The sequence below is a fragment of the Onychomys torridus genome, chromosome 2, assembly GCF_903995425.1.
Source record: "Onychomys torridus chromosome 2, mOncTor1.1, whole genome shotgun sequence".
Classification (NCBI taxonomy): Eukaryota; Metazoa; Chordata; class Mammalia; order Rodentia; family Cricetidae; genus Onychomys; species Onychomys torridus.
The window spans coordinates 117056276-117069338 of record NC_050444.1 but is presented as its reverse complement, the minus strand read 5'-3'; the positions used below and the strand labels follow the sequence as shown (position 1 = coordinate 117069338).

Here is a 13063-nt window from a genome sequence, read left to right as displayed (position 1 = left end):
TCTAATTCACTTTCCATAAATTAGTCCACGGCACAAATGAATGCCAAAAACTTTACTAGGGGCATTGGGGCAAAGGGTAATTTTTTTTCTTCTGCATTAAAATTATGAGGCAAAGACACTTATGCCTTGTGTTGGCGAAAGAAAAGGGTACTAGAGAGTATGCAGTAGAATGCAAAAATGAAAAACAAAGGATCAGAAAATGATGGCGTGGATCCTGGGGACAAGTCTATACTGACTCTTTCTGAGTGCTCGTTTGCTGGTAGGAAAACAAAACACTACTTAGTTTATGACATTAATGAGTACGGACTGAATCTGCCCGTCACTCCTTGACATGCTCTGATACCAAGGGCTTTGGCTTAGAGAAAAGTATCCCTCATAATGTACTTAAAATTGTTCCCCATCATTGCTTTGAAACAGTAGTCATTATCCTGGAGGACAGTAGTGGGAAAGTCGGTGTAGTTAAATCGTGGTTTATGGAGTAAACACGGACTAACCTGCTTCTTAAACAGTATCACTGGGTGAAACAACCCTCCACGCCCCAAACTCACCTCGTTTCTGTCCTGTTGGAGTTCCTCCAACTCTTTTTGCAGCAAGATGTAAGCCCTGGAGTGCATGGTGAGGCAACGGAGGGACGGAAGGTCACCTGTCCCTGAACGACTTAGGTTTACTCTTGGCGGAACTCTTGGCAGAGGTCTCGGGTCACCCTCGGACCCCTGGTCAACGGCTCCCCAGTTAAATGACTGTAAGTTTACGATTTAACAGTGACGTTTCCACCTCTGACTCCTTCAAACCGAGACTTCCAGAAGGAAGACTGGGGTCCTTCTTATCTGAGATGTCTCACTGCCAGCCACCTCCCCCCCAAAACAAACTTGGGGGACCACTTGAGAGAAGCCTGTGTTGTTGGTACGTGAAGAGGGAATGGAAAGAGAAAGCCCAAAGCAGCGCCCACAAGTTCTCGTTCTACCTTACAGGTGAAAGCTGTGTCTGCTCAGCCAGACAAAGCGAACTAGTTGCTAAGCAACAGGCCTCTGGAGGAGGAGCCACACTGAGGTTGCATCTGCCTCAGCGTTGGAACTGTAGGTCCTCTTAACCAATCGATGGACGGTCTCAGTGGGGAAGGCCAATGAAATCAGCATTCAAGATGACAATCCCTGCCCCTCAATTCCCGTAGATACCGCTAGTATTGAGGGTCTTCCCTTGTCCCAGGACTTGAACTGTAAAATGCAGAAGCTTCTCACGAGTGCCTGTCCACCATGAGCCTTTCTCTTTGACTGTCAGGTAATAATACATGGCTGGTATCCAAAGCTCAGCATCCAACTGCCCTTTATAAAACCCTTCCAAACTTGAATTTCTAAAACCAAAACCATTCCTGCTTCCTAGCTAGGCTTCTACCCCAATTTAGTCTTTTCCATCCTGGAGAGCTGAAAGCAACCCTAACCCTCTTCACGGCTTGGACTCATTCACCAAACTTCACTCAAGTTAACAGTCTTGTCACTCACTCGCCTTGACACAGAGCATCCTCTCATAGGACCCCCTACCGTAGATTTAAACTAATATGTGAGCATGTGATTCCTGCTTGAAGTACTTTAATGGGACCTTGCTATCTCCCCAGATCATTTGGCCTCCATCTTCAGCCTTTTAAACGTCGACTGACTTCTATTCTGTTTCCTCTCATCCTGATTCACACTTGAGGTGCCCTGGGTTCTGAACTGCATGCCCCTTTCCCGTCCTCTCTACCTGGATTTCATTCCTATTCTCTGGTAATCAGTGCTTACATATTGGAAGCATCCATATTCCTCTTTAAAGCCTTTTTGAGCCACCAGGATGAATTGTGTCTAACTTAACCTGGGTTCATCTTTTCATTTATTATCATGTTGCCATCACTGGTTTTCTTCAGCACTGGAATATAAATGGTAACATGTTTATTCCTCACTGCATTCTCAGCTCTGAAGCAAGTGGCTGAGAAAAGGCACAAAGAGATAGCTGAAGGAATTGAACTGAGCAGGATGAGAGATTGGGGATACAGACAGAGAACAGTGAAGTCCTAGACACAAGCAAAGCAAGGATTTGGGAGAGATGTGCAGATGATAGTTGGAGAGCTTAATCTGCCTTCAGCATATAGGGGGTAATGTCTAGAAGAGGATAACAAGGAGGGCAGCCATGGAGCAGGAAGACCCTCCATTGAGAACCAGAGCCAACAGAGCAGAGGAGAAGATCGGGTTATGAGCAGAAACTCCAGGGCAACCAAAACAAAAGGAAAGGAAACGAGAAAGTGCCCACCCTGGTGGAGTTGCAGAGACAAAAAGGTTGGAAGACCTAGAACCATTTTGAGAATGGGGAAGACAGATCTTCCTGCCTGTGTGGTTTCAGCACTCGTGTGGTTGGAGGTGCTAGTAAATCTGATCAATGGTCTACAAACTGGCCACCAGAATCTTGAAGCTTTATCATTAACTCTGTTGCTGGTTTCTGGGAACTTCTGATCTGAGAGGCTTTGGTGAGAAGAGCAAGATATAGATGTGGCCTGTTGCAGAATATTGTTTTAAGGCATGTTACTTTTGTTTAAGTTGTATTTAACTCTGTGAAGCTGTGTTACTTTCCCTGGCTAAAGCACTGATTGGTCTAATAAAGAACTGAATGGCCAATAGTGAGACAGGAGAAAGGATAGGCAGGGCTGCCAGGTAGAAAGAATATGTTGAAGGAGAAAACTGAGAGCAAAAGAAGCAGCAGCCAGAGAAGGAAGACTCCAGGGGCCAACCACCCAGCCACACAACCAGCAACAGAGTGTGAAAGAAAGGTATACAGAAATAGAGAAAAAGAAAAGCACAGAGGCAAAAGATAGACGGGATAATTTAAAGTTAAGGAAGTTGGCAAGAAACAAGCCAAGCTAAGGCAAAGCATTCATAATGAGGAATAAGCCTCCATGTGTGATATATTTTGGAGCTTTGTCGTGGGCCCCCCCAAAGAGTAAATAAAAAACAACAACAACAACAACAACACAGCCACTGCCTAAATTTGCTACAATAATTAGCATCGGCTATTCACAGAGTCACTTGCAATTGGAAACTTACAAGCAGAGGCCAATCTGAAAATAGTTTTGTCTGCATGGCATTGCTATCCTTTTATTAACAAAATGTTAGGTCTTATTATTATTAATTTATGTGAGTGGGTGTATGTGCCTGCAGGTGTGCACAGTGCAGTGCCCACAGCTAGAAGAGGGCACTGGATCCACTGGAGCTTAAGTTAAATGTGAGCTGCAATGTGGGTGCTGGGAATTGAACCCTAGTCCTCTGGAAGAGCAGCCAGTGTTTTTAACTATTGAATGATCTCTCCACCTCCCAAATGTTAGTTTTAATATACTTTTCACACATATCATGAATGTCATGATTGTACCACATCTCCTAAGCTATACACTTTTCTTCTATATTCATCTGATTTATTGTGTTATTTTTGTTTTGGGGCTGCCTTGGGTTGGGTGGTTTGTTTTATTTTTGTTTCTTTCAACTTGATACAAGTTAGAGTCATCTGAGAAGAGAGAACCTCATCTGAAAAATAAATGCCTCCATCAGATTGCCTGTAGGACATTTTCTGGATTGATGATTTATATGGGAGGGCCCAGCCCATCGTAAGTGGTGCCACCCCTGAGCAGGCTGTCTTTGGTTGTTTAAGAAAGGAGGCTGAGCAAGTCACAGGAAGCAAGCCAATAAGCAGCACTCTTCTATGGCTTCTGAATCCTTTCCTGCCTCTAGGTTCCTGTCTTGAGTTCCTGCTCTGAATTCCCTCAGTGATAGACTGTAGGCTGGAAGATGAAATAATCCTTTCTATCCCAAGTTGCTTTTAGTTATGGTATTTATCACAGCATTAGGAACTAAACTAGAACCAGGGCTAAACTAAATCAGGAAAATTAACCCCTACTCCCAGTTCCTCTACTATCTTACTTTAATATTTGGTGGTTAAGAAAAAGAAAAAGCAGGAGCTTGCAAGAAGGACTTGAGCTATATCACAGCATATCTATGTCTTCTTAACATTTGTAGCCTTGAAGAAATTAATTCCATGATTCTTATGTTTCCTCATCTGCTACATGAGTTAATGCTGACACTTCCAAGGACATTGTGAGTAGTAAGAGAAGTAACGCTCTTCAGCATAGAATAGCTAACATGTTCTATGAGCTGGACATTGTGTTAATTGCCTTGTGTGAATTGATTTCACTGTCCAAAATAAGACTAGTAAGTAGGTACTCATGATTTGAATTCACAGATGTGGTACACTGAGGCCCAGAGATACTAGACAGTTGACAGCTGGAATGCAGCAGAGCCAGGATGCAAACCCAGGGTATCTGGCTTTGTCACCTATGCTTTTAACTGCTGGGCACACTGCCTCCCACTATCCCTTGTTCTAACAAGTAAGCACTCTGTGCTGCTTTAACTGATTTCTGCTCCCCTCATTAGTTGGTGACAGTAGCTGTTTGCATCTGTAGTTTTGTTTCTATTGACTATTTTGGAATCATTTTCACCTGTCCATTTCTTATTCTTAAATTTTCATTTTATTTTTGAGATTAAAATTTAATTACAACATATATCCCTTCTCTCTCCTCCCTCCAAACATTCCCATATACCTCTCCTCACTCCTTTTCAAATTCATGGCCTGTTTTTTTCCCACTAATTGTTATTTCATAAATATACATATATATATTAAAAAATATATATATATATATATTTATATATACACACACACACCTAAATATAACCTATTGAATCCATACAATGTTACTTGGATGTATGTTTTTAGGGCTAATTTTTGGCACTGGACAGTTAATTGGTTCCTAGGGAGGACCATCTCTCCCACTCCCAGCTTTACAGTTACCTGTAGTTCTTTGTGTAAGGTTGAGGCATCTTGGGCTTTTCCCCATTCAGGTTGGCATGCTCATTGGTCTCTTCCTTGTTTAGTTCATGTTTGGGTGGTCATGTTGGTGAGACTTTATCAGTACACCTTCTGATGTTACGAGGAGACACAATCTCACAGCAAATTCCTTGACTCTATGGCTCTTACAGTCTTTCTAACTCCTCTCCCTCAACGTTCCCTGAGCCTTAGGTGTGGAGTGTTTTGTAGCTGTATCCATTGGGACTGGGCTCCACCATCCTGCATTTGGCTTGTGGCTTTCTGTAATAGTCTCCATCTGATGCAAAGAGAAGTTTTCTTGATGAGAGGTGATGACTATACTCTGTGGGGGCAAGAGCAAATGTATATAGTTAAGTATTATGCTGGTTTAGTAAATTAGTGTTTGTAGATTACCTTCCAGTAACCCACGACTTCACTATCATTTAGGAGTTAGCTAGATTTCCAATACCAGGAATGACATCTCTCTTGTTGAATGTGTCTTAAGTACAATTAGAGAGCTATTGGTTACTACCAGGCTATTCATGCCACTGCTTGGCCCTTTGCTGATTGTTGATGGAGTTCATAGGCAACCTGGTTGGGTAGGACTGTTGGTTGCCTCCCTCCTTCTGGTACCATGAAAGCTAGTCCCCAGGTAAGGGGCATTCAGGTCAGTTCTAGCTGAGGGGTCTCTGGGTTCTGTTTCTGAAATGCATGGTGTCTTCAATGACGGGGGGCATACTTTACACCTCTGGGGGTTAACCAGGGGCAACAGCAATAGGCTGTATGTTTTGGGAGTCTCTTGGACATCCCCAGCTAACAGCTCAAAGGGAGGTTCTCATGCCTGAGTTTTTGTTAGGTGTCTTTGGCTCTTGGAGGGAACATCATTAGTCCAGTTGAGAGAAGTCTATTAGTACTATACCTGTATATTTATAAGACTGAATTATGTGCATTGTGGATTTTTTAAAGGTAAATAGTTAAGAGTATGAGTCCTTAGGGCTTTCTCAGACATCCATATTGTTATTTTACCCCTCCCTCCTTCTCTACTTAACCTCTGTCCCCATTCCACAAGAAGCCCCCCTTTCCCATTTCCCCTAGCAGATCACTTGTATCTGGTTATTTCCCTTCACCTTCTTTACACCTTCTTCTGTATTTACCTCCCTCCCTAAAGAGTCCTTCTTTTTCCCATTTTCCTGCTATCTCCTTCTCTATTGCTCCCCAGACCCCATATCCTAGTAGTGCTCCTGTTTTACTTTTCTGGTTTTTGTATTTACTTCAGGCTATGTACTCACATTTGAAGATTTGGAGCTAGGAGCCTCCAATAAAAAAGAACAGGTAACATTTCTTTGTGGGTTTGGGTCACCTCACTCAATATGATCTTTTCTAGTTCTATCCATGTACCTGAAAAGTTCACAAGTTGACTTTATAGTTGAATTGTATTCCCCAGTGTGTCTATGCAACACTTTCACTGTCCATTTGTTGGTGGTAGGACATATAGGTGGTTCCTATTTTCTAGCTCTTGTGAATAGAGCAACAATGAACATGGCCGAGCAAGTATCTGTGGAGTAGGATGTTGCATCCTTTAGGGCATAGGCTAAGGAGTGGGATAGGTAGGTCATATGCTAGATTTATTTTTAGTCGTTTTTTTTTTTTTGTTGTTGTTGTTTTGTTTTTTTTTAGAATTCACCACTCTGATTTCCAGAGAGGCAACATAGTTTGTAATCCCACCAACAGTAAATGAGGGTTCTATTTTTGCCCACATCCCTTCCATCCCTTCTTGCATTTGTTGTCAATTTTTCCATTGGCCTTTGCCATTCTGACTGAGGTAAGAAGAAGTCTCAAAGTTGTGTTGATTTGTACTTCCCTAATTGTTAGGGATGATGAATATTTTTTGAGATATTTCTTAGCCAGTTACAGGTCTAAAGCCCAATTTTTTTTATATAGGTCTTCACACCCTTCTTTTTGACTCTGCTTTTTGAGTTCTTTGTGTATTCTGGATATTGATTCTCTGTTAGATGTCTACTGGCAATGATTCTTTCCTGTTTTGTTGGCTTCCTCTTCACTCAGCTGATAATCTCTTTAGCTGTTCAGAAGTTTTTTGGTTTCATGAAGCTGTCATGACTTGTCAATTGTTAGTCCTAATTATTGGGCAAATGAGTCCTGTTCAAGAAATCTTTTTCTACAACAATGTCATGTAGGATACTGGCCAAGTTTTCTAGCAGTTTCAGTCTTAGGTCTTTGATCTATTTGGAGCCAGTTTTTGTGCAAGATGACAGATACGGGTCTAATTTCGTCCTTCTGCATGTGGACATCCAGTTTTCCCAGAACCATTTGTTGATTATCTTTTCTCTAGTGTATGCTTTTTATGTCCTTGTCAAATATTAAGTGGCTGAAATTATGTGTGCTTATTTTTGGGTCTACAGTTTTGTTCCACTGGTCTACTTGTCTGTTTTTATGCCAGTGCCATATTGTTTTTATTACTGTGGCTCTGTAATATATCTTAAGATCTGGAATGGTAATCTCACCAGTTCTGTTCTTTTTGCTCAGGATTGTTTTGGTTATTCAGGGTCTTTTGTGGTTCCATGTGAATTTTAGGATAGTTTTTTTATATTTCTGTAAAGAGTGAGATGGGGATTTGATTGGGATTGCATTGAATCTGGAAATAGCTTTTGGTAGAACAGTCACTTTCTTTTTTTTTTTTCCAAAGATTTATTTATTTATTATGTATACAGTGTTCTGTCTGCACGTATCTCTGCAGGCCAGAAGAGGGTACCAGATCTCATTATAGATGGTTGTGAGCCACCATGTGGTTGTTGGGTATTGAACTCAGGACCTTTGGAAGAGTGCTCTTAACCTCTGAGCCATCTCTCCAGCCCAGAACAGTCACTTTCATGATATTAATTCTATTTGTCCTTGAGCATGGGATGTCTTTCAATTTTCTAGTATCTTTATCTCTTTCTTTAAAGGTTTAAAGTCTTCACTGTAGAGGTCCTTAATTTCCTTGGTTAGGTTTATTTCTTTAAGGCTATTGAGAATGGGAGTGTGTCCATGATCCTCTTCTATGTATGTTTGTTGGTGGTGTATAGAAATGCTATTGATTTGTGTAAGTTGATTCTGTATCTTGCCACATTGCTAAATTTATCATTTCTAGAAGTTTTCTGGTAGAATTTTTGAGGTCACTAATATATAGTATCATGCCTATTTTAGTATTATTCCTACAAATAGGAATAATTCGACTTTTGTTCCCTATTTGTATCCCTTTAATTTCTGTTTTTTTGCCTTACTGCTCCAGCTAGTTCTTTGAGCACATATTAAAAAAGAGTGGGGATAGTGGACCTCCATGTCTTGTTCCTGACATCAGTGGGATCACTTTAAGATATTTGCCATTTGGGATAATGTTGGCTGTGCATTTCCTGTATATAGTTTTTATTGTGTTGAGGTTTATTCCCTCTAGCCCTATGTTCTCTACAACTTCTATCATGAAGGCATGTTGGATTTTGTCAAAGGCTTTTTCTACATCTATTGAAAAGATCCTGTTAGCTTTGTATTTAACTCTATTTATGTAGCTTATTGTATTTATTGACTTCTATATGGTGAACCATCTCTGTATTTTTGGGATAAAGCCTACTTGGTCAAGGTGCATAATTTTTGATGTATGTCTGTATTCTGTTTGAAATTTTTATTGAGCATTTTTGAGTTCATGTTCACTAGGGATATTGGTTTGTAGCTTTCTTTTCTTCTCTTCTCCCTCCCTTCCTCCCTCCATCCCTCCCTCCCTCCCTCCCTTCCTTTCTTCCTCATTGTCTCTCTACCTGGTTGGGTATTAGAGTGACATTGGCTTCACAGAAGGAGTTTGGGGCACTTCTTCTGTTTCTGGTTTTTGTTTTGTTTGTTTGTTTGTTTAGTAGTTTGAGAAAGATCTTCTTTGAAAGTCTGGTAGAATTTTGCTGTAAATCCATCTATTCCTGGACTTCTGCCAAAAACAGTCAACTGTTTAAAGTTCTCAACTTTATGAAATTGCCAGAACTTATGATGCTTTTCACAACTTCTTGTAACTCTTGTGGTTGCATCTTCATTGCTAATATTTGCCGATGAATCATATAGTGAGTTCTGATAGCTTTTGGTAACTCATTCACTATCAAACATTGAAATCCAGATCCACATCCTAGCATAGCTGGAGCATGTCTGTGCAAACACCGCAATCCTTTTCCCAAGAGATCCTGTGCTCTTTCAGAAATGAACCAACTGTATCAAATACTTCACAGTAGTTGTTTCAAGAGGTTTGCAAAAAAAGAAATTCATCTTTAAAGTCACCATCATTACTATACCTCTGCAAACCAGTAAGTATGAACAGTTTGCAACATCTAGAGTCATCAAGCTGGATACAAAATATTGGAAATGGAACAGATTTAATTTCCTGGATTACCTGATCAAGAATATCAGCAGATGCTGAGCACTGGTGGCACACGCCTTTCATACCAACACTCAGGAGGAAGAGGCAGGCACATCTCTTGAGTTTGAGGCAAATCTGGTCTACAAAGCTAGTTCTAGGACAGCCAGGGTTACACAGAGAAACTCTGTCTCAAAAAACAAAACCAGCTGGGTGTTGGTGGCGCATGCCTTTAATCCCAGCACTTGGGAGGCAGAGGCAGGTGGATCTCTGTGAGTTCAAGGCCAGCCTGGGCTACCAAGTGACAGGAAAGGCACAAAGCTACACAGGGAAACCCTGTCTCCAAAAGCAAACAAACAAAAAACAAAAAACCAAGAAAATCAACAACAACAACAAAAACAATGTAGCAAAGCAAAGGAATAACTAACAAGTAACAAAGAAGTAGCAGACAGATAACAAGACATCAGATCAGGAGCTCAAACTCAATGTCCAGTGGACATGTCATCTATTCTGCTCTGGACAGTGTCCTTAGATAAGGAAATTGCACTCAGTTGGGTAACAAATTTGTCTCCAATCATTACTTGAACAGTGAAATCCTCAGCGATGGTATGAAGTTTCATTGCTCTGGTGATTCTGAGTGCCACCAACTATGAAGTTTCAATGGCTGCTCTGTTTGTTTCATTTGTGGTACTCGCCACCAGTGTCAAGTTTGGCTTCCTTGAGTGAAGAGACCAGTATCAAGTACAAGACACCCCAAGACCAGGTTCTCAGCACAAAGGAGATTGATTTGTCCTAGGGGGACAAAGGGCAGGGAATAAGAGACAGAAACAGGAGATAGAGAACAGGGAGAAGGGGAAGAGGACAAGGGAGAGGTGGAAGGGACATTTGTCCCTAGGGACAAAGGATTACCTTTAGATAGAAAGGAGACAGATGTGGCCCATAGGCAAATGGTGGTTTATAAAGGTAAAGGGGGAAACCCCATGTTAGGATGAATTGTTTTGTTTTGATTAGGCAAATTAATTAGGGCAGCCAATGGGGCTTTTGAGTTCTGAATGATAGGTGGACTTTGGTAGTCAGCCCCCAGGGAGGAAATGACCCAGTGAGGGAATAGACCTAGGTAGGTGGCCAGCTTTACGAGTGTAATCTAAGGCTTCTTAGCAAGGCAGAGGGGATGGGGGAGAAGGGAAGGGCTGCTAGGGCCATGTTTGCCATGCTCAGGCAGGCTAGAGTCCCTTCATGGAGTCCATCAGCCTTGCTTCTAAAATAGCTGATATTCATGCCAGCAAAGCATGAGGCTTGCTAGTAAATGGTGTTTTCATTTGGCTTTATAGATTTCACTGGTAGAACTTCACAACAATTAACAGTTTGTTGTAATAATTCCTGCTGTTATTATCAAAGTAAAACCATACCGTAAAAAAATCCTCACTATAGCCAGGTGTGGTGGTGCATGCCTTTAATATCAGCACTTGGGAGGCAGAGGCAGGCAGATCTCTGTGAGTCTGAGGACAGTCTGGTTTACAGAGATAGTTCCAGGACAGCCAAGGCTACACAAAGAAACCCTGTCTCAAACAAACAAACAATCCTCACTGTATTTTCTTTATTTAACACATTCTTCTCTACCTGATCCATTGTCATGGGATGGCTTTCTAATGAAAATGATACATAGCAATAACTTTAATAATACAAAAGATGATACATGGCATAGTTCAGTCAATGCAGTTCATTAATGTTTCCTGTGATTTACCATTCTGTTGTTTTTTGCATACCCATTACTATCACAAGGGGGCAGTATTCACATCAACCACAGCTAAATATAAAAAGAGTGATCAACATCCAGATTAAGTTTCCATGGTTCCTTTCTCTCTCTCTCAGACACACACACACACACACACACACACACACACACACACACACACACACACATCCCTGTGCATCTTCAGGGTTGTGAACATGTTAGGTTTTATTCTATGGTTAAGTGGGACATTTACCTTTGAGAGGAGGAAATTTTGTGGTGTGAACCTAATTGACTCAGGTGAGCCTTAATGGGACTAGGATATTCTAAAAATCAGTGGTTCAGAAAATCAAGGGAATCCACACAGGGCAGATGGATTCTGTTTTTAGCTCTGAAAATGGAATAGACCATGTGAGGGCGTGGCTAGCATCCAAGAGTTGCAAGGAGCAACTGGCCAGCAGCAGGAAGAGAATCAGAGTATCTGCCCACCATCTGCAAGACATGGGGTTCTGTCACAATTCCATGAGCTCGGAAGGGGACTTGAATTCCAAATCATAGCAGCCAACACCCTATGAGACCCTGAGCAGATAATGACGTAAAGCCATGCCTGGATCAGGTTGATAGAACTGTTTGTGATCAATGGATGTTGTGTTGAGATGCTAAATTATATGCAGTATGAGTATGCTTCATCTGAAATTCTTAGGACTGGAAATGTTTTCCAAGTTTTTCTGCATTTGGAACATTAATATATTCTTTGCTGGTCAAGCACTTCTAGCCCCCAAATCTGAAGTCCAAAATGCACCAAGATCTGAAATTGAACTTCAGGCTAGCAACTCAGAAGTTTCAGATTTTGAAGCCCTTCACATTTTAGATTTTTCGATCAGGGTTGCTCAACTCTATTTCATATTGATTGCATCAATATCAAATATAATATCTATCCAGGGGACACAGCTGCTGATCACAGCATATCATGGAAAACTGGTCCCTTACTGACCTATGTTTATCCTGCTGTACCATGAAAAGAACTCAAAACCAGTGAATAGCTCATCCCATGTGACTTTGGACAAGGTAAGGGGATAAATATGGAGGAGCAATCTTTAAAATTCAAGATCAGCTACAGCTCACATACAAATTTTCAGCATCCTTGGTGAGCCAGGCAACAGACAGTATAATTGTTTGACGTATGCAATGTTACTGAAGCTGTCTCCAGCTTTGAAACCAGGCATTACCATCCCCATCCCCCTTCTTTTTAAAAATAAGATTTTCCCTAGGGACCTGAACAGATGTTTTCATTTTACTTCAACAAAAAGACTGTTTTCCTCATCCACCAGGAATATGTCCCAGTACAAAGTGTTAACCTCGTTTGGATTTGAAGCCCCATCCTCAAGAGCAAAAGAAGGTGGAGGACCGCCAAATGTCAGCTCAGCTGCAAGAAGTGTTTTAAATCATATTTTGACGTATGTTACGCTGTTAACCAGAAAGTAAGTGCAGCACACATGCTTCTAGTCACGGGTTTCAAATCAGATGATCTCTTCTTTGTCATGAAGACCTTTTGATGTGCGTTCCCAATATTGAGTTCCTCTGCTTTTAATAATCTTATATTCCTTCCTCAATATAAATGTCACGAAAAGTACCAAACGCTAATCTTCAAAGATCAAACAGGAAGAAAGAGGTGGGCAGCCAAGCTCAGTGGCTTGAATTCTTGAAATTTCTCATTTAAAACATTTATTTTCACTAATAAAAGCCTCAGCTGAAGGCACACTTGGTTTCTCTTTTCAAAGTTGGAGCCCCCAAATTTCAGAATTATTTAACAAAATAATCTTTACCTATGAGGCACCTGAGATGTAAGCCCCCGAATCTCTATTTAGAGCTAAGCATGAATAACAGAAGAACTTAGAACCAATATGTTGCTTGAATTTCTAAATGGCCTTTTAATAAAAAACCCAGAGTCAGATAAATGCTGAAAGATTAGAGAGACAAAGGAACAAGCTACAGCCACCTCTTATCTCTAGGACTCTTCAGCCTGAACAACCCTCTAGTTAGAAGGGATGCTTTTGCCAAAAAGCCTT

At 41.1% G+C, this 13063-nt stretch overlaps 1 protein-coding gene across 1 annotated transcript in view; it reads right to left on the bottom strand.

Moving 5' to 3' along the window:
* The window catches only part of Ube2u (ubiquitin conjugating enzyme E2 U), a 55967-nt gene extending 55060 nt beyond the window's left edge, over positions 1-907 (bottom strand). The window contains exon 1 of the mRNA XM_036178570.1: positions 549-907. Coding sequence (XP_036034463.1) covers positions 549-614 — 66 coding nt within the window. The 5' untranslated portion in view covers positions 615-907. The remainder of the gene's footprint in view (positions 1-548) is intronic.
* Between the last annotated feature and the right edge of the window lie 12156 nt (positions 908-13063).